Below are 19,231 nucleotides of genomic sequence, written 5' to 3'. Positions count from 1 at the left end.
TCAAAAAGAAGAAAGCAGAGTTTGCCTGCTTCACTCACTTTGAGACTGCTGTGATAACCACAGAAAGCTTGGCTTTATTAAACATTAAAAAACAAACAAGAGCCCAACCAAGAAGCCAAGACCAGCAAGATGTATTTACTGGTCCCAGCTGCACAGAACTAATCCAGGAGTAATTTCAGCAGCACTGAGCTGCCTGTCCCAGGAATTTCCTGCCAGATCAATACATCTCCAGTTGTTGAAGGAAGGAAGGAACATCACCAGGCTGGCAGCCAGTGCTGGGCACTTCACATTGCTGTGACATTATCACCACACCAAGAGCAAGTGGCACAGAACTCAAGAGCAAAGACAGGCAAAGGTAGAGAAAGAAAAACTTTTCTGAAGTTCCAAAAAGCATACATGAGAAATGTGCATTCCTTTGGACACTGCCATTACTCACACGCCGCATTTCTGTTAGTGCTGAGATCTCAGTTCCTACAGGGGTCAAGTAACCTGACAGAGTCTATAGGAAAAGGATATAGGAAAAACCTTAGGAGGACCATAGCAACAGCAATAATTAAAATATATTTAGAGTTCCAAAGGTTTCTGGTTAGGGAAAGCAAATAAAAGTAAAGAAAAACACAGTATAATTGATAGAAAAGGTGAATGTAGTGACATGACAGAAGTATTTCAGTATTTCTTCAATTCAGTTTCAGAAGAGCTGGCATGTTATCAAGCAAAGGAACAAAGCAGGGTCAGCAAAGGATCAGATGCTCCAGTAAAGTGGTATTAGCAGTGATGGATTCAGGACTGTGGACTGCTATAAAGGATGAATCCCAGAAACTAGGAAGCCATCACTCCTCATTTAGCCATTAAAATTTTTATGTTTCCATGGGAGGAATATGGTGCTGATCAAAGGGACATGCTGCTCAACCAGCTTTTAATATTTGCTGTTACAAGTTCCCTGACTCAATCTTCTGTATGACAAAGGATTATTCTTTATGCTAGATTTTTTCCAGCATTATTACTCCTTGGTTTATGGAATATTTTACTGCATTTTTCTTTACTTACTGTCTTGGTTGTTAAAAAATTAGCTATATTTTCAAATGTTAAAAGAATTTTGTAAGAGGAGATAAAAAAAATATTGGCTATTCTTTAACATGATACTAAAAAAAAACCTCCACAAAATTCATACTCAAAAGTTCATTACTTTTAAAGCACATAAGTTCAGTGTATCTACAACAAATTTCTGACTTACCTGGATGGGTGTGTTTCTGTCTGAGGGAGGGATCATATCTGGAGTTAACACTTGTGGAGGATCAATCCCTTTGCTGACCTTCTGCTGAATGAGATACATGGCAAGTGCAAACTGGTCTTTGCTGAGCTTTCCCATCTGTCTCGTGTCTGCCAAAGACCTGATAAAAAACAAATCACACTTACAAACAAGAAAATCTTATTTTTGCCCTTATAAAAGCCATATATACATGTAATTTATTTTTGGTTCATCCTCATCAGAGCTTACTTATTCTAGTCAGATTTCCCTAAACAGTGCAGGATTTTATTACATATATTTAAGTGAACAGAATAGTGTTAGTCTGAGAAAATATTTAGAGCACTAGAACTTCAAAAGACAATCACAATTCACAGACTGACCTATTGCCCCCCTCCCAGAAAAGCAAAGGGAGTATTTATTTCTCCCTTAATTTTCCATATAGTCCACATATTACAGTATGTGGACAAGTAAAAGAAATTGGGGTTTTTTGTTTGTTTCTGGTGTCTTTTTAATGCTAGGATCACATTCTGAATCTGAGTTCCCAGATCAGCAAGCTACAAAAGTTGCAGCTAGTACAGAATTCTTACCATATATGTGCTAGGAGATTCTGAGATAGACCTGAATGCATAAAAATGTCCTTTACTTCTTGGCCACTCACAAAGCCATCCATGTCTGTGTCTGTTTTTAAGAAAATCTCATCATATCTCACTTTTTCAGACACTGGTACCACCCAATTAACAGCTGGCTGCAAAAGAAAGGTTGGCATTTCAAAAGAACAGAAATAGTCTGGATGAACACACTAAGTATAAATGACATTATCCAGAGCTGGATGTGTTGAACATCTTGCATACTCCAGTCTGACTAGTAAACAAGTATTTTCACTGCATGTTTTAACTTCACACTTTTTATCTGAATAAAAACACTGATAAACAGCTATTCATCAGTTGAAAGGCATTAAATCTTTGGAAATACAGACCTAATTAGGCATATAAAGTCCTCACACTAATAGCAGGAGATTTAGAAGTAGATTAATGATTTCTTTGGCATTAAAGCAGATACACAAACAAAACCTTTCTATGGTTCCACTTCCTACATAAAGTGAAAATTCCCCTTAAGATTTTCTACCTCGTGGTCACTGATTAAAACTCACCCAATGTTCTTCCAAGTCTCACCATTCTCATTTCACCCTCTCCACCCAAACACATGAAGCAGAAATCAAAAAATGTATTTATTTTTCCTACAGCTTGCAAACACACAAATGTACAAAAATAAACAAGGAAGACAGGTACCTGTGCTGGTTTGACGCTGTGCTTGGGAGACAAGCTCCCAAATTCAAAAATGTATTTATTTTTCCTACAGCTTGCAAACACACAAATGTACAAAAATAAGAAAGGAAGACAGGTACCTGTGCTGGTTTGACGCTGTGCTTGGGAGACAAGCTCCCAAATTCAAAAATGTATTTATTTTTCCTACAGCTTACAAACACACAAATGTACAAAAATAAACAAGGAAGACAGGTACCTGTGCTGGTTTGATGCTGTGCTTGGGAGACAAGCTCCCAAATTCAAAAATGTATTTATTTTTCCTACTGCTGACCTTCTGCTGCTGCTTTTCCTACAGCTTACAAACACACAAATGTACAAAAATAAACAAGGAAGACAGGTACCTGTGCTGGTTTGATGCTGTGCTTGGGAGACAAGCTCCCTATGCTGTTCAGGCTGGTGCCACTGCCATGGGACGGGGTGGAACGCAGGCTGTCCTTTGGGGGAGGGCTTGCAGGGAGAACAGGGACTGCACCAGGAAAGACTGAGCTCTTCTTTCTTTTAGAAGGTGGTATGAGAGAAGGGGGCAATTGTGAAGGGACTGACTCTTTCTCAAGAGCTCTATAAACCAAATGCATTGCCTGCAAAGGCAAAAAGGTCAGATGACATTCACAATTATTAGAAAAAAGCAACAAGATTTTCCTGTGTCAGTCATTTACATATTAGTAAAACAAAGACAGTAAGACTAGAAATGTAAACCAGAGCAATTAATTTTGAATGGAATTCCAACAGGTTTAATCTGGACACAGGCAAGAGTCAGTAGGTGGACTTGAGGAAGGTCATTAAATGGCTCCATGAGAACAATTTAGATTAGAACAGTTGACTGTAGCACAGAAAGCTGCAAAGCTCTTGAGAAAGAAATGAGTTATTTGCTTCGACAGACCAGACAGTGAATTGAGAATTTAAAGCAACCTACCACAGCAAATTCATCCTTGTCCAGGTGACCATCTTTATCAATATCACTGAGATCCCAGACCTACAGTAATTAAGATAAAAAATGATTTGCAGACCAAGTTACACTTTATGTATTCATTGTAATAAGCCCTCTTAGGACTCCTAATAGATTTTGGTGAAGACCATATTAGTTCTACCACCTATCCAAAAATTCTCTGATGAAACACACTGGATTAGAGTTTTCTGGCCACATGAATCAACACTGGCTCTAACAAATTCTGGCTGCAACTCAGGCAGGTTTTTCATCATTCTATGATGCAATTACAGAGTCATCAAGCTGAGTAAAAGCATTCAGAGGTGGCTTTCAGAACTGCCCAGAGGGTGTGGGCTAGCAGATCATTCCAATTCCTCACAAGAAAATTCAACAGAAAATTCAATTCATCTCTAATTCCTATTCCATTCCCAGATGTTTAGGGTTTTCTACTAAAAACTAAAACTATGTGCAACTCCCTCTGGCCCCCTGAATTTCCTGCTGGAGAGAATTTAAGCATTTATCAATGCTTAATTTAGTTCATTATCAGGTGAGGCAGTCAATGAAACTTGCAAAAACTCTGTGAACTCCAACACAGCACTGTTTAATCATCAATATGACCTGGGGACAGTGGAGTACACAAAAAGCCAAGACTTGAGGCTCAATTTTGAGAACTCTGCTTTATCACTGGATCCTTGACAAATTTAAGCTCCTTGATTAGTCCTCTGTCCATTTACTCAGTGCCTTATCTTTTCCACAAATTTCTCTGGAAGAGGCAAAAGCTTCCTGAATTTCTATTGTGACAGTAACAAGATAAAATCCAAAGCCTTTCAAGACTTCTCAATACTCAAGTACAGAATTAAAACAAATCATACTTAGATTTTGTAGATAATACAGAGCAAGAGGCACTTCTTCCTGAAGAGATAAAAGTATGTAATGCAGGTAGAACTCTGACACAGAATGTACTCAAAAATATCAATATGCAAAGCATTAAAGAATGTGGTTTTAATGGAGGCAGAAAAATATTTTAAGGTATGCTTCCCTTGTAAATATACAATGGATGGACAAAACTCAGACCTTGAAAGTATTTATAAATAAACATGAAAGAAAAACCAACCTGACAATTTGCACTATGAATAAAGGAGGATGTTTTAAGGAATTTTCCTGTACAAGCACAGGATGGATTTAATGTATATCTAATAACTCATACTTGTAAAAATGACAAAACAGCAGAATCTAATGTCCTAACAGTTATTATGATTCAGGAAAGCTTTTTCTCATTATTAAACAACCAAAATCAAATTTCCACTTGTAAATGAATAGAGAGACAATGAAGCCAATCTACTCTAGGGTTGAAATTAGAAATAAGAGTAAGAGTTGTAAGTGGAAGACTTCAGAGTCTAAATGTTCCTGCTTTATAGCAAGCACATGATGCAAAACCTCAGCCAAAACCTGATCTCTGTTGATAAATTACATTTTTAACATTGCAATTATGAGAAGCTAAATAGAGACCAGCTCAATCTAAACAACTTACTTACCCTTCCAAGGATATCAAGAGGTAGCTTTGAATTCATCAGAACTGGTTTTACTTTGTCTCCTGAAAGTAAACCATTTACTGGCAAAAGGCTTTCAAAAATACCATCAAACTTTGCTTTTTCTTCCACCTAGTTGGCAAGAAATAGTCTGAATAAGTAAAAAAGTGTGTGTGTGTGAGTAATGAAAATGAGATCTTGCAAGAAATTAAGACTGGTCAGTAATTCATCTTAAATTCCCAAGCTTTCTTGCAAGTGCCACTGTATTGTATTTAAATGTAAACTCATAGAGAAAGCTTTGAAATTAGGCTCCTAAATCTAAAGAAGATTTTACCATGCAGCAGACAAGGTGTGCTTCTGTTTTAAAGTAACTTTGATAAACTCTATAGAACTAAAACTTATTCCTCCCCCTTTAAAGTACATATAACTACAAGTTTTTTTATTCAATTTCTACCTTTTGGAAATGTTTGGAGTTGAAAATTACCTAAATAGAAATATCCCCACATATGCATCAAAAGTTATTTTTTCCAAATTATATCTATTGCTTGTATCATTGAATACTAATTAAAAAGTAGTAACTCAAGCTTTAAATTAACAGTTCAGACTGGATGTGGTGAAACACTTTGCTGTTCCCAGTGGGGTTCCTTTATACAAACAAAGTGCCTAATTGTAGGATTCTGGAAGAAATCCAGGCAGAAGATTAAAATTCATTTTCTTAAAAACATCCCACCAGAGGTTGTCAAAGGGTTGTTTAATACTTATTGCATATCTAAAACTACACCTGGGTGTTCTCTATTGTGCACAGGTTTGCACAGAAAGGGAGGACTTCTGAAATGGGAAATGCATTTGATATAAAATTCTCTCACTGGGAAAATTACACACAAGAAAAATATTTACTTCTAAAAAATGGATGGAATGTGTTCTCTTTTACACTTACCCTAACAGCCCAGTGAGTCTCTGTTGAGGGTGGTGTGATCATTAAAGGACTGCTACTGTCATGCTAAAAATGAGAAAATGGTTTATTTTTATATATATACATTTATAGAAATAGATAAATATACATACTTCTGCCTCTAGTACTTATTAATTGCGCTAAATTTGAGATGGTTATAGACATGAAGCTTAACTACACTGAGGACAACAGGCTGCACATGTACCTAAACAGAAATCACACTCATTTTACAGCATTACAGTCCTTGAGTAAGGACATCCAGAAGATGCAATCAGTGCCCAAACACAGAACCAACACAAGCCAAAGAGGTTCTGCAGCAGCGAGGGCAGGGCAAAGCTGCAGCAATGCCTTTTACTACTCATTCCTGTTGAGCCAGCCCCAAAATAATCATTTTTTGTTTCCTTTTTTTTTAATGAATTAACAGTTTAGCCACAATTTAGCCACATCAGCTTCTTGATCAAGCTGACCAGACTCAAATTCACTCTGGTTTTGCAGTCCAGGAAGGGGCTGGTTTCTTGTCACTCAGCATGACAAGCCTGTGGCAGCCCTGGCTGCTGTGCCCTGAGGAACTGTTTGACAGCAGCCTGAACCCCAGCACCATGACATTTATGAAACATGAGATTATTCCAATGTTCCAACTGAAGCCTTAATCCTCATACAACACATACCTGCATTTAAGTGGGTATTACTTACAAATTTAGGAGGTGGCACAGTCAAATTCAGACTGCTCAGGTTCACATCGTGGCCGTTCTGTGCACATGCCACGAGGCGCAACGCGACGTAGAAACCCTATAAAATATTGTGCTATTAAAAGCCAGTTTCAATCACAAAAAATAACCCACTTCCCATTTTTACTAACACCTGTATATGTGCAACTCAGGAAAAAGAAAACCCCACAAGTACAGCCCCATCATGGCAATCACCCCTTTGTTTTTAAGGATGAGTCGGGAAAAATTTTAGAGTGACAGGAAACAAAGTTAGTTCTTCATAAAAACTCTCTCCTAATTAAAACACAACAGTTTTTCTTAAAAATTAGTTATGTTTTGAATCAGTTAATTTGTAACCTGCTATTTGGTATTCCAAGCCATTTTTTGTAAAAAATGCTGAATTTTTTCACGCACAAAAATTTTCTAAAATCAAATCTTAGTTTTCATTTGTGACTCAATGTCTGTGTACCTACACAGTACACACACCAATTATTTACAAAACAAAAGATATACAGAAAATTAGAAGCAAACTTCTCCTGCAGCCTCACTGAGTAATACACTTGGATATGAGCAGGGGAAAAAAACTCATCTTGTAAATAAAACTGGGGGAAAAACTCATCTTGTAAACAAAACTCAACCCTGAAAAAGATAAAGGAAACTACTAATGGTACCAGGGCTTGATAGAAACAAGGGAAAGGTAATACAGGACGGCTACATGAACATTTTATTTACCTGTTTATCTAAGTATCCTTTACCCTCTGGGTCAGCCAAATCCCATATCTGTGGAGATACAAAATAAAAGCTGCTGTGAATTTCAAAGAAAACTTAGCTCAACAGTTCCTACTGTATGTCTTAAAGTGTTCATTCAGCTTTCAAGTAATGACAAACAATGTTACTGAATTGTTGAGTTAACAACAAAAATGTTACACAAAAACCAAATTTTCTTTTGAAATTTTTCCTTTCACTTAAAAGAAGCGTAAAGACAAGCACTGCATTATCCAATTCCTTCAACTTACTTTTCCAAGGATGATATCAGAGAGACCAGATTTTTTAAGAAACAGAGCAGCTTCACTTGCCCCAACTCTCCCTGTGTATGTTGGATCTACCTGAAGGAGAAAAATTAACATTTAATTGAAACATGGCTGTTGTGAAAGCAGATTTAAGAAATGCAATATGCCTCTAGGTCAAAAGGAGTTACAGAAACTGCATCACCACTCAGAATTCACACAGTTTTAGCACTGCAGTGGAGAAAAGAAAGAGAAGGAAATTTTGGGGAGGAAGAAACTGCACTTTATTTTTTACTTCTTTTTAAGAACATACCTGTTTGTAATATGTTTCATATATTGGATTCCCAGTAGAAAACTGAAACACAAGTTAGAAAACAGAATAAACAACAGTCAGAATTGATAGGAAAAGAAATGTATAGCACTTTGTGCATCACTTCTATTGAGAACCAAAAACAGTGTGTTAATTTGCTGTGTTACAAAATGGACACCTGAAATTTAAGTGTGGATAACAGTGATCCACCAAGACCACAGACTAGTGTCATCTCTTAGAACTTGTCATTCATCAGGATTCCTACCTCTCCTCAGTTTTACTTAGTGACCCTACATAGGGATGAGGTTTTGAAGAACAGCTTTGAATTATTTGCTGAAGTATTTCAGATCTCAGTATGAGAGGGACTGATAACAAAGATCCACCTTTCAACACAATGCTTATCTAACTACCTACTGCAGCATATACATCCTTATAGAATATTTTCAGCAGGCAATCATACACACACACAGTGCCTGTGTTAACACATTTTCAAGACTAGGATCTTAAACTGAAATGGAGTAAAGAAAAAACCAAACCAACCAAACAAAAAAAACCCAAATATATGTATATTAAATGAATGGCAAATTAACAATTTTCAGTTTCCTGACAATGCTTTTGGGGGATTTCAACTTGGTGTAACCACTGCAGACCCAAGGACAGCCCTGCCTTTTCAGTGTCCTAAACAAGCAGATCCCAGTTCCTCTTGCTGACATTCCAAGCAAATGGCAGCTAGAATGCCAAAAAGATGCAGAAAAGGCCCCAAAACCCATTTTCTCACACACTTCCTAGAGTTGCCATGGGATTTCTAACCCTGGGCAGGTTATCCCACCCTGCTCTCCTCAGCCTCAATGCCAACAGCAAAACCAATCTGGTCAAAATCAGGTCAGTCCTTAGACCACTGAGAGGCCTTAAAAAGAAAGCAAGAAAACAACCCCATAAAGATGTCAATGAGCAAAACACAGAGATGTCACAAAACCTGCTTGGGATAAGCACTCTGCACCTCCAGGGCAGCAGTCAGACACCTGAAAAGGAGGATTTCACACTAAGTCCCATCACTGCTATGTCCCCTCCCAAATGTCACCTTCCTCCTTGTTATCCTCGGGGATTTCCAGATGTTCTGCTTACTCTGAGAGGAAGGAAGGCAGGAACATAATGAAAGAGAAAATTTTATTTTACACCAAGAGAACCTTCTTCTGAGTTTACAATAAACATGCTAAATCTTCATTTAAGGAGCTATCCATAATAACTGAGCAGAGCACAGGCAAACACTGACTCTCTAAAGCTAACAGCTCTATTTGCATAGAAAAATCCTGCATTTTCAGAACAGTTTCCTAAGCATCTTAAATGTGCTTCCCTTATATCCATCCACAAAATAAGCTGCTGCATTTTCCAGCTGTGGAAGCTCTCGCTCTCCCGGATGGCAGACAGGATTTCAGGAGGATGCTGCAAACATAACTCATAAATCTGACTATTCTTTGCGCTGGCATGTAAACCATCAGCACATATAAGCATTGTGTTCCTGTCCAAGCAGGAAATACATCACTCAGAGAAAAAGTGGAAGTAGGAAATGGCCTGTTCCACTCTGAATAAAACCATGTTTTCAGCCAACTATCACCAAACTATGCACCTCTTGTTTATCAGAAAGCTCAGACAAGCTCAACCACCAACTACAAGCTCCTCTAACTGATGCAGTGAGTGACCTAGAGCACGCAGAGACTGGATTGGTACCAAGATACACAGCAAACTGCTCCAGCAGCAGGACTGAATGAGCTCATCCCACCACCAGACACTCCTGTCACCCCCATTTGATATTGTCAGCCATGACATGGAGCTGACTTACCTGGCAGAGGTGGCAGGAAGCCAGGGTGATGTGCTTCAATGCTGTGAAATTTCTTTTACAGTAAATTATTCACCCAAGCATTGCTGAAAAGCACCTCAAGATCAATTCTCTACTTGCAGAATTTTAAAAAGATTCAGCCTTTCTGAGCGATTTACCTAAATGACTGCATCTCTGCGATGAAGCAAACCAGACAAAATGGGTTCAAGTGATAAAAATAGCACAGCTCTCTATCTACCCATCACTACACGTGATGACATCACCATCATTGGAGAGGATTCTGAAATTTGGTGGCATCTGCTCATGAAGGACCAACCCAAGACTGCCAACAGTGGCAGAGACAAAAATTTTGAAGAGTGCACTGTTGATGATGTCAAAGCTTAACCTGTTAGAGAGGTTCAGTTTGACCAAGAGTTCATCCTCCCCTGCTCTATACTCTCCAAAACATCACCTCTGACCAATGCTTTAGACCACCTCCCAAAAAGACCCTTCAGAGCCCTAGCACCTTGTTGTTTAACTTCCAATTTGACTTTTTGTTCAGAAGTTGAAGTCCTGAGTCTGCACACTCTGTGGCACACAGTGCACATGCATGGATATTGCTCCAAGTCAATGCTGTGAAATTTCTTCTACAGCAAATTATTCGCCCAAGCACTGCTGAAAAGCACCTCAAGATCAATTCTCTACTTGCAGAATTTTACAAAGATTCAGTCTTTCTGACCAATTTACCTAAATGACTCAGTGCAGGTCTGGAAAAAAGGCACGAGCAAGCACCTGCCACCAGAACAATTAATTCTCGTTCCTGAAGTCATGTCCGGGTCACAAGGATCTCTGGATCACAGTAATTATTTTAAATAAAGTATTATTATGATAATGATAAATGATTAATGGGAAAATATTTTAAGCTGCTTGAATTACCAAAACTCTTTTCAGCTCTTTAAATGTTGGTATCAATAGTCTTATTTTATAGCTTTCTGAGTGGACATGCCTCAATGTTACAACACACATACCCTCTCCTATTCTGTCTAATTCCATTTCTGGCATTTACTCTAATTAACACACATGTCCTTAGTAATCACAAAACTGAGGCTATTACAAGAGGAAGTTTACTACCTTAAAGGAAATTCTGTTTACAGCTAGATTACTCTTGACAGTTCGATGTACAAAAACAACTCTTAGAACTACAATGCTTCCACTGAATTAGTTGGAAAATACTATATAAAAATAACGGATATGTTTACAGAATGTGGTCTTAGTCCCCCTAAACATAACATTGTCTATCAAAAGGAATACCATTGATGCCAGACTCAAAGATCAATGAGAATTTAACCTAGAGAAACTGGATTTCTAGAGTAAGCATTTGATAATTATTTGATTTTTACCAATGTATTATAGAAGTTCACAACTACAGACCCTTTCACATCCAGAGTTTATCTGGCTTCCATATTTTGCACCACATTAATCACTTGAAATTTTTTGATAACAGTTTGTGTGCACATGGATGTTTTCAGATGTTTCTGAATATGTTCACTTAATCAAACCAATGTTAATCAGGAGTCTTACTAAACAGCAGTACATGTTCTTAGTAAGACACACAGCAAGTTATGTTATCCAAGCACCACATAACTCCACTGAGAGATAAATTTTTAGCGTATCACAACTCAAAGATCATTATTAAAAGGAAATTGATATATTTAAATAGTCTGAACTACTAATAGGAGTCATTCAGAATGCCTGACTGGCCTAGGCACAGTATAGAAAACAGTTTTGGTTTTAAGACGTTGAAGGTAGTGGGATATAAATAAGTATACTGACTCTCCTCACATGGCTATAGAAAATAATAAACAGCGATCACACTGCTTAAGCTTGAATTATTTGGGTGAAAAATAAAATTAAAAAAAAAAACTTGTAACAAGAGGAATCAACCAAGGGATCCCGAGCATTCAGCCAGAGCTGGACACAGCCTCTCCCAGGGGTCAGGATGGGCGCCCCGTCCCCTGCCCTGCAGAAGCTTCTCCTCCTCCTCCTGACAGGCGAGCAGCTCCCGCTCATCCCTCAGCCCCTTGCCGGTGTCCCCGCTCCCCACCCGGTCATGGCACCCCGCCACAACAGCTCAGCACTTCCCGGCGGCATCACCCCCGGTACCAACAGGGAAACGGGCTGACGTGCGGAGCACCAACCCTGTCCCCTCCAAACCCCCGGCCCACGGTAATCCCGGCGGTTCGGGGTGGGGAAGCGCCAGGAGACCCTCAGCCCCTCCCCAGGGACGCAGCTCCAGGGCCTCCATGAGGGGAGGGCGGCGGCGCAGCTTGCGGCCCCCCCCAGCACCGCGCACCGCGGTCCCGGGGCACGGCGGGGGCCGCTCGCCGCCCTTGCCCCGCCCGGCTCCCGCTCCCCGCCGCGCCCCGACCCTTATTCCCCGCGGGCCGAGCCCCTCCCGGCACAGGGCCTGTACCCAGCGGCAATTCCAGCCCGGCTGCGCCCGGCTGCGATGCGGCCCCGCTGCCGCTCCCCGCGCCCGCCCGGCCGCCGCTGCGGAGGGCCGCGCGTCCCCGGCAGCCCCGGTACCTGCTGGCTGAGGGGGATGAGCGCCGCCATCTTCCTCCCGCTGGGTCGGGCCGCGGCCGGGGCGGAGCGAGGGGCGGGAGGCGGCGGGAGGCGGCGGCCGGGCCGGGCCGGGCGGGCCCGAGGAGGCGGTGGCGGCGGCTGAGGAGGTGCTCGAGCCCCGCCGGCAGCGGCCGCGGCTTTATCGGGGCCCGGCAGGCGCTCCTGGGCGGCAGTTGCCGCTGCCCGCAGCGCTCCACGGAGTCACCCAAGCATTTAGGACAGAAGAGACTTCTCAGGTCATGGAGTCTTTGACAGATCACCACCTTGTCGCACAGATCACTGTCGCTCCTTAAACACCTCCAGGGACAGGGACTTCACCACCCTGCCCAGCTCCCTGGGCAGCCACATCACCCCAAAACGAGCGAGGTTTGAATGGAGCACAATGGGCCGCCGAGCCCCATCCCAGAGCACATGGCACAGGATTGTGTCCACGCAGTTCTGGAATGTCTCCAGTGAGGGATTGCAGTCTGTTCCAGTGCTCCGTTACTGCGCAGCAAAGTTTTTCTCATATTCAAGTGGAACTTCTTGTCATGTTCTGCCTGCTGCTTCTTGTCCCATTGCTGGGCCCCCTGGTCCGTGCTCTGACCCCTCCCTGCAGACACAGACAGGGCTCCTCTCTATAATATATATTATAAATATCATTCCCCATTGCTCTGTCCCTTCCTGAGTTGTCTTTGCTTTCTAATTATTTTCTTAAGCTATTGTTCAAGTATTTTTCCTCTGTAGTCCTTCCTCCTGCTATTCCTCAACCTACTTTACATTCATTTCCTTTTCAGGACTCTAATTTCAATTGTATACACCAATAGTTTCTCAGTCAGATTAGACAAGGAATCTTTAAAACGAATGAAAACATCCATGGGAATTTCATGTTCATTTCTCGCCAGTTTCTATCTCCAAAATCTTTTGCATAAACCTCAGCATCTGTTAATTTCCCCTAGGATGAACTACATGTCTGGAATACAGTCAGGCAAAGAAAGGGGCTCAAGGTGTTCCCCTAGCTAGGAGAAGGAAATTATTTATAAACTGTATAGAGGAATCTCGACTACAGTATAATACCATTCTGCATTATTATTATTCTTCATCCCAAAATTCAGTCCTCAGCACTAGTTCCACCATGGGTCCAGGTTCATCCCATCCTTTAAAAGACACAGGAAAATTAAGAAAGCAAAACCAGTGCACAGTTCAACTATGTTAAAAGGAAATTAAATAATCCACTAACACAGAATGAGGAGAGAAATTTACCTCAGATCTGATTTAGATCATCAATTGGTCTGTTAGATCACAAATTCGTATTCAGTCATCCCAGTCTGTGGCCTTCTTTGATCATTGATTTTCCTCAGTGGTAAACAGGCTAAATAATCTTCTGGGTTGCCAGATGCATTTGTTATCAGTTTTTATTTCATAAGTCTGATCTGGAATTTTAATCCAAATATATAATTGGAGTATATAGCTGTGTGTATCTGTCAGCCAGGGTTTTAGAGATAGCAAGGGAAAGTTTTTAAGAACATTAAACTCAAGTCTTAGGAACTGACTTACAGCAGAATGATATCACTAGAAAGTACTAGAAAACAAACCCAGAAAAACAAAAAAACTGGGCAAAATAAAAATTATCCATGGCTAAGCTCAATAGCTATATAATTCTATTACAAGTATATATACAAAGGGCAGGTAATAACCTCCAATATGTTGTTTCAGTGAGGGGTTTTAACGCAAATCCTGCGGAACAACCGGATTAATTCCCAACTCGCTCCACTAACTAGCAAATCGCGGGTTCGTAAAAATTCCCATGCATTGACTCCGGTGCATTCTGGGGTTTGTAGTCAGGGCACAGCTACCGGCGGCTGTAAACCTGCTTGTGATTCGCTGGCGGCGCCGAACTGCCGGGCTGAGCCAATCAGTGGGCGGGATATTGGGGAGTCGCGGACTCCAGGAACCGGCGGCACTCCGCCCGCCCTGGCCCGGCCCAGAGAAGCCTGGGCCGCCTCAGGCTGGGCGGGCCCCGGGATGGTGCTCTGTCCGACCCTGTCCCGTCCCGGATGGCCGCGATCTCTCGGGCACCCGCGGGCCGATGGCAGGTGAGGCACCGGTCCCTGTCTCAGCGCGGGCCGGTCTTGTGTGGGGAGGGATCTGTACAAGCCCTACAGGAGGGGGCAGCCAGCTCTGCACCAGGGTACCGGCGACGGGACGAGGGGAGACTCTTGAGCTGTGACAGGGGTGGTTTAGGTTGGGCACCAGAAAGGATTTCTTCGCAGAAAGGGTGGTGGGCATTAGAAGGGGCTGCCCGTGGAGTCACCATCCCTGGAGATGTTTAAGGAAAGTCTGCATGTGGCACTCAGTGCTTTGGTCTGGTTAACAACGTGGGGGTCAGGATCAGTCGCAAGTTGGACTCGGTGTTGTCAGATCTTTCCTAAGGTCGGTAACTCTGTGATTCTTGGCAGGGCCACAGCCGTGTACCCCGCAGGAGCAGCACCCTTGGTGACCTAACGCTGGTGGACACAGAGCTGGAGAGCGCTGGAATTACTCCGTCGCACCAGGGCAGGTTCCTGAAGGTGTGCGATGGAAACGCTGCTGGGACGCGGCGCTGCCCGGGGCCGGGGAGCGCCGGGCGGGCCTGGAGCGGCCGGGCAGCCCCCAGCGCTCCGGGCAGCGCCGCCCACACGCGGCTAAACTCCGTCCTGAACAAAGTGGCACAGCTAGAAAGCAAAATCATGGGTCAAAAAAAGCACCTGGAACTGCAGAACACTGACTCGGGCCTGAAGGCTTTGGATGAGGAGTGCAGCTCATCCACCTCTGGGCATGAAGGTGGTGCCAGGGGCAGGAGGTACTGGAAGAATTATGGTGCCACCAGTGAAATTGGGACCCGCAGAGATGCTTGTTCTGGGGAAGAGGAAAGCATGCAAAGCCCTAAAAGGAGTGTTATGGTTAAACAACAGCTTGATCTGGATAGTGATGAAGAGGAAATGAGAGAACTGATGGAGAGCTCTTTGGGGTTTTCCAGTGGAAGTGGGAATCAGAAGGTTCTGGTAAGTGATGCTCAGTAAGGTAGAAAGGTAAATACAAACTTTGCTGGATTATGTATTTTTATTAATGCTTTCATATAATTGTCTTAATTGGTTGCTTTTTATTTAAATAACACTAGCAACTAAATCTTAAGTTTGCATTTGTGTCTTGCTCATGATAGGATTCAGGTTCACATCTTAACATCTTAAAATTACTCTATTTTACCCACAATGGTTTGTTCTCCCTTTAGCAATCTACACATAACAATGAAGTAACACATAAATCTCTTTTTCATGTTCTTCAAAAAGAGTAAGACTCCAGTGCCACCAGGAAAGGCTCCTCCACCTCGTAAGGAAGTTTCATCAGCAGAATTATCTAAAGCATCTTCTCACAACAAAGACTCAGAGAAAAGTGTGTTTGGTAGAGTTAATTCACCAGCACCTTCACCCACCAGCAGAAACCTGTCAGGACATATCAGGAGATTTCAACTGCTGTCATCTTCCACGAAGGACAACACTGTAAAGCGTGCTCTGCCTAAAGCAGGCTACACCAAGCACATCCAAGAATCTCTTGAAAGTGACAGAAGTGAAATAAAGTCATTAGATGAATTATTTTCTGAAGGAGCTGATGCAGAAGATCCATCCAGCAGCAGTTTGAAATGTAAGTTTTTTCTCAGTAGACTCAGTATCAATTGTACTGATAATCTCCTGATAAATTCTCATGGGCAAATAGGATTCACTGGTGAAATTTCACACAAACCAAGGCCTGATCAAAGTGATTATCTTGATCTGTTTATTTTTTTTCTAGTGTAATAGGTTTGTATTTTTCTTAGCTTTTGACTTAATGGGTTCATATTAATGATGCTGCCCTGGGTGACATGATGATGTCAAAACAATTAGAACATTTAAAGTAGTTTTCCTCTATCAGTGGCACAATGTCCCAATGGGTCAGAGTGAGAACAGCTGGAAATGAGGGGCAGCAAAAATCTCTTGAACTTCAGGAATGTCAGCTGACCAAAGGAGGAAATTTTAGGAGTTTCTATGAAGTTAAAGAATCAGTGACTGATTGCTATTACTTTTCAGTACTGAAGTAGGAAGCTAGTACTGATTTTTTTCCCCCCATTTTTGTCACTTACAGCAAAGTGTACTGTAAATTTCATGCAAATTCTCATGTGTAGGTGTCATTTATTTGCAGATTTTGGACTGAATATCATGAGCCTTGATGATTTGGCACCAGATAATACCAGTAATTCAGCAGAATTAAAGCAGAAAGTAAGTAGAAATTCCCCACTAGCACATATTCCCAGTCTGCCTTTGGCTGAGTGTGGAGGTTCTGAAATAAATACTTTTACAGGGAAAAGACATCCAGTTTACTCAAGAATCAAACAAATATGTGAAAAAAGATAAATTGCTGGTGGAAGAGGACCAGGCTGCTCTAAAAATGACCAGTGCAATAACTGGTGTGGAAGATTCTTCTGAAGAGCAAGTTGAAAAATGTGGCTCTGAAGCTGAAGTCTCGGAACATTTAAGTGGAGCTTCCTCAGATTTCCCTCCACACAAACAGGATTATCTGAATCAGAATGAGAGTACTCTTAATTCAGAATATTCTGAAGACTTTGAAAGGTCTCCATCTGCAACAGACAGGGAATCTGTAGAGGGACATGCTGAGAGCTGCAGGTCTCCTAGAGCACACCCATCTTCAGGGTCATCCCTGCTGGTCACCCCAAAACAGCACAGCCGGGGACACCAAGTGACCGTCACAGAAACTGCAGTGCAGACAGCAGAGCCTCCCTTCACCTACTGCTGGGCAAAGGGTGAGTTCAGCCTGTTAGGCTGTGCTGTGCTTTTAGGGCAGCTGCTGTGCCAAGAAACAGCACAAGAACCAGGCAGTGGCACTAAACCTTTCCCCAAAAAACTGCAGAAGAACCAGGCAGTGGCACTGAACCTTTCCCCTGTCCCCCCAGTAATTCTGATCTCTCCCATGCACAGCAAACCCCACTGCAGTGCTCAGCCCACCCATTGGAACAACCTACATCGACCCAGTGCCAATTGCCAGCCATGTCATCAGCATGGATGCAGTAGAAGGTACCAAAACCACATTTATTCTTCTTTTTTGTTGGAGAATTTTGCTCAGAAATGGCTTATAGAGTTTTGTTCAGACATGCCATAATCATATACACCTGATGGAAAAGTAAAAGGCAGCTGTGAGGAGCAAATTCTCACAGCCTGTTTCTGTAAACAACAAAAGTTCTCAGGCACGTCTATGTAAACAGCAGAGGTTCTCAGGTTGTTTTTAATAACAAGTAAATATCTTGTCCTTGGATAAGTTTTGGGAGAGCAAAAGTTGACAAACATGGAGGCCTTGAGAACTTTCATAACAGGGTGAGAAAATAAATCTTGGATTCAATAACAAACCACAGGTATTGAAAACAAAAGGAGGGGTTAATGTGTAATCTGTGACCTATGATGAGCTCGGATTTTGCAATATGCATGAGCTTAATTAACACCACTATAAAAGTGTGTAAGTGAGATCAATAAATTGGAGTTCAACGCTGATCAACAAAGATGGGTCGTCTCCCTTTGCTTTCAACACTTTTTCACTCTATTTTCTGCACCTGAGCCCAGCTTGGTTTGCTCAGCCCTTGCTGTCCCTTCCTCACAGCCCTGACCGCGTACAGCCCCTCGGTTCTTGTCTTACACACCATGTGCAAGCAGCACCTGATGCTGACCCAGCAGTTTGTCCAGAACGTTCACCACCTTCACACAGCCCTCGTGGAGTCATTGGAGCATGAGAAGTTCCACTACCATACCCTGGAAGAGGCTAAAGAGGTATTTATGACAAACCAGAGACCGAGCGTGAATTCCTTTCCAAACGCTTGTGGTATTGACAGCAAACCTAGTTTCTCTGCATATGAATAATGAATAAGTTTAAAAGGAAAAAAAAAGACTGAAGTCCTGCTAGAGACCATAGTTTTTAAAGATTAAGGTTTCTGCTGTAGCATTTAGCTGTCCTCAAATGAGCAGGGTTCATTCAGATGCTGCAACAGAAGGGTCACTTTTTGTTGCTAGTACAGAAACGTGCAGGTATCTTGACATGAAGATTAGCTGCTTTCTACTATTTAATAAATAATTACCTACATAATGAAGACATTAGCTTATTAACTTTTTTTTTTTTTTTTGCAGTACATCAAGAATCACAAATCCCCACCTCTAACAATTGAGCAAGCACTTGAAGAAATTCGGAGAGAGCCCAGGAGAAATTAAGTGCTTGGGACAGTTACTGAACTTCAAGTGACATTTATATTCACAACTCTAAGGCTGAAACAAGAAACCTTTCCAAGTTGCACGGATAAAAGGTTATAAACTGTATTGGAAGAATTCGTACAAACTGCTAGGTTAGTATAAATTAGTTAGTACACGTTGCTAATTATTATAGATAATTTACTTTTTTATACCTGAATGTTTTACTTGTGTACACAATACAGGGATACACAGGAACCTTCAGCCAGACTATGTCAGCAAAAGAGACATCAAGATAACACTTCTGCCTAATGGGACTGTGATAAGTCATCACAGTGATAAGTCATTAATGATAAGTCATTCACATTTACCCAGTGAATTGTGAGATCTGTGATCTCACCTATGATGGTGGTAGAAGTGAAAGTCTGTACTACAGCCCCTGAGAAACACAACCACAGCAGAAAATTACCATATCCTGACTTCAGTGCCATTATCCAAACAGCATTTCTGTATGATCAGCCTTGTCAGATTACAACAAACCCAAACA

General features: G+C 41.7%; 2 protein-coding genes across 5 annotated transcripts in view; one reads left to right on the top strand and one right to left on the bottom strand.

Annotated features, from left to right (window-relative positions):
- Positions 1-12,457, bottom strand: part of EPS15L1 (epidermal growth factor receptor pathway substrate 15 like 1) — a 46,031-nt gene extending 33,574 nt beyond the window's left edge. For 3 of the 4 annotated variants that reach the window (XM_054290992.1, XM_054290993.1, XM_054290995.1), the window contains exons 1-12: positions 12,407-12,457; positions 8,008-8,049; positions 7,704-7,793; positions 7,420-7,467; positions 6,674-6,769; positions 5,966-6,028; positions 5,035-5,160; positions 3,488-3,547; positions 2,916-3,152; positions 1,837-1,994; positions 1,235-1,391; positions 437-499 (exon numbers count right to left, since the gene is read on the bottom strand). In XM_054290992.1, coding sequence (XP_054146967.1) covers positions 437-499; positions 1,235-1,391; positions 1,837-1,994; positions 2,916-3,152; positions 3,488-3,547; positions 5,035-5,160; positions 5,966-6,028; positions 6,674-6,769; positions 7,420-7,467; positions 7,704-7,793; positions 8,008-8,049; positions 12,407-12,436 — 1,170 coding nt within the window. In that variant the 5' untranslated portion in view covers positions 12,437-12,457. The remainder of the gene's footprint in view (positions 1-436; positions 500-1,234; positions 1,392-1,836; positions 1,995-2,915; positions 3,153-3,487; positions 3,548-5,034; positions 5,161-5,965; positions 6,029-6,673; positions 6,770-7,419; positions 7,468-7,703; positions 7,794-8,007; positions 8,050-12,406) is intronic. The other variant, XM_054290994.1, reaches the window with a different exon arrangement.
- Positions 12,458-14,419: 1,962 nt separating this feature from the next.
- On the top strand, positions 14,420-19,187 carry CUNH19orf44 (chromosome unknown C19orf44 homolog). Its single transcript, XM_054291001.1, has 8 exons — positions 14,420-14,520; positions 14,884-15,468; positions 15,754-16,105; positions 16,640-16,716; positions 16,799-17,258; positions 17,434-17,529; positions 18,107-18,273; positions 18,628-19,187. The coding sequence occupies exons 1-8, from the start codon at positions 14,482-14,484 to the stop codon at positions 18,706-18,708; spliced, it is 1,857 nt and encodes a 618-aa protein (XP_054146976.1). The 5' UTR covers positions 14,420-14,481; the 3' UTR covers positions 18,709-19,187.
- Positions 19,188-19,231: the final 44 nt, after the last annotated feature.

The sequence above is a fragment of the Melozone crissalis genome, unplaced genomic scaffold (assembly GCF_028551555.1).
Source record: "Melozone crissalis strain CALT ecotype California unplaced genomic scaffold, PUWL_Pcris_2 ptg000088l_1, whole genome shotgun sequence".
In the NCBI taxonomy this organism is placed as follows: domain Eukaryota; kingdom Metazoa; phylum Chordata; class Aves; order Passeriformes; family Passerellidae; genus Melozone; species Melozone crissalis.
This window is presented reverse-complemented; position numbering and strand designations above follow the sequence as displayed.

Excerpts from the sequence above, each read along its gene's own strand:
- CUNH19orf44 (XM_054291001.1), top strand. The coding sequence starts at position 14,482 with ATGGCCGCGATCTCTCGGGCACCCGCGGGCCGATGGCAG. Across the intron at positions 17,259-17,433 it reads CACCTACTGCTGGGCAAAGG|CAAACCCCACTGCAGTGCTC; the intron begins GTGAGTTCAGCC and ends TCCCATGCACAG. Across the intron at positions 17,530-18,106 it reads CAGCATGGATGCAGTAGAAG|CCCTGACCGCGTACAGCCCC; the intron begins GTACCAAAACCA and ends CCTTCCTCACAG.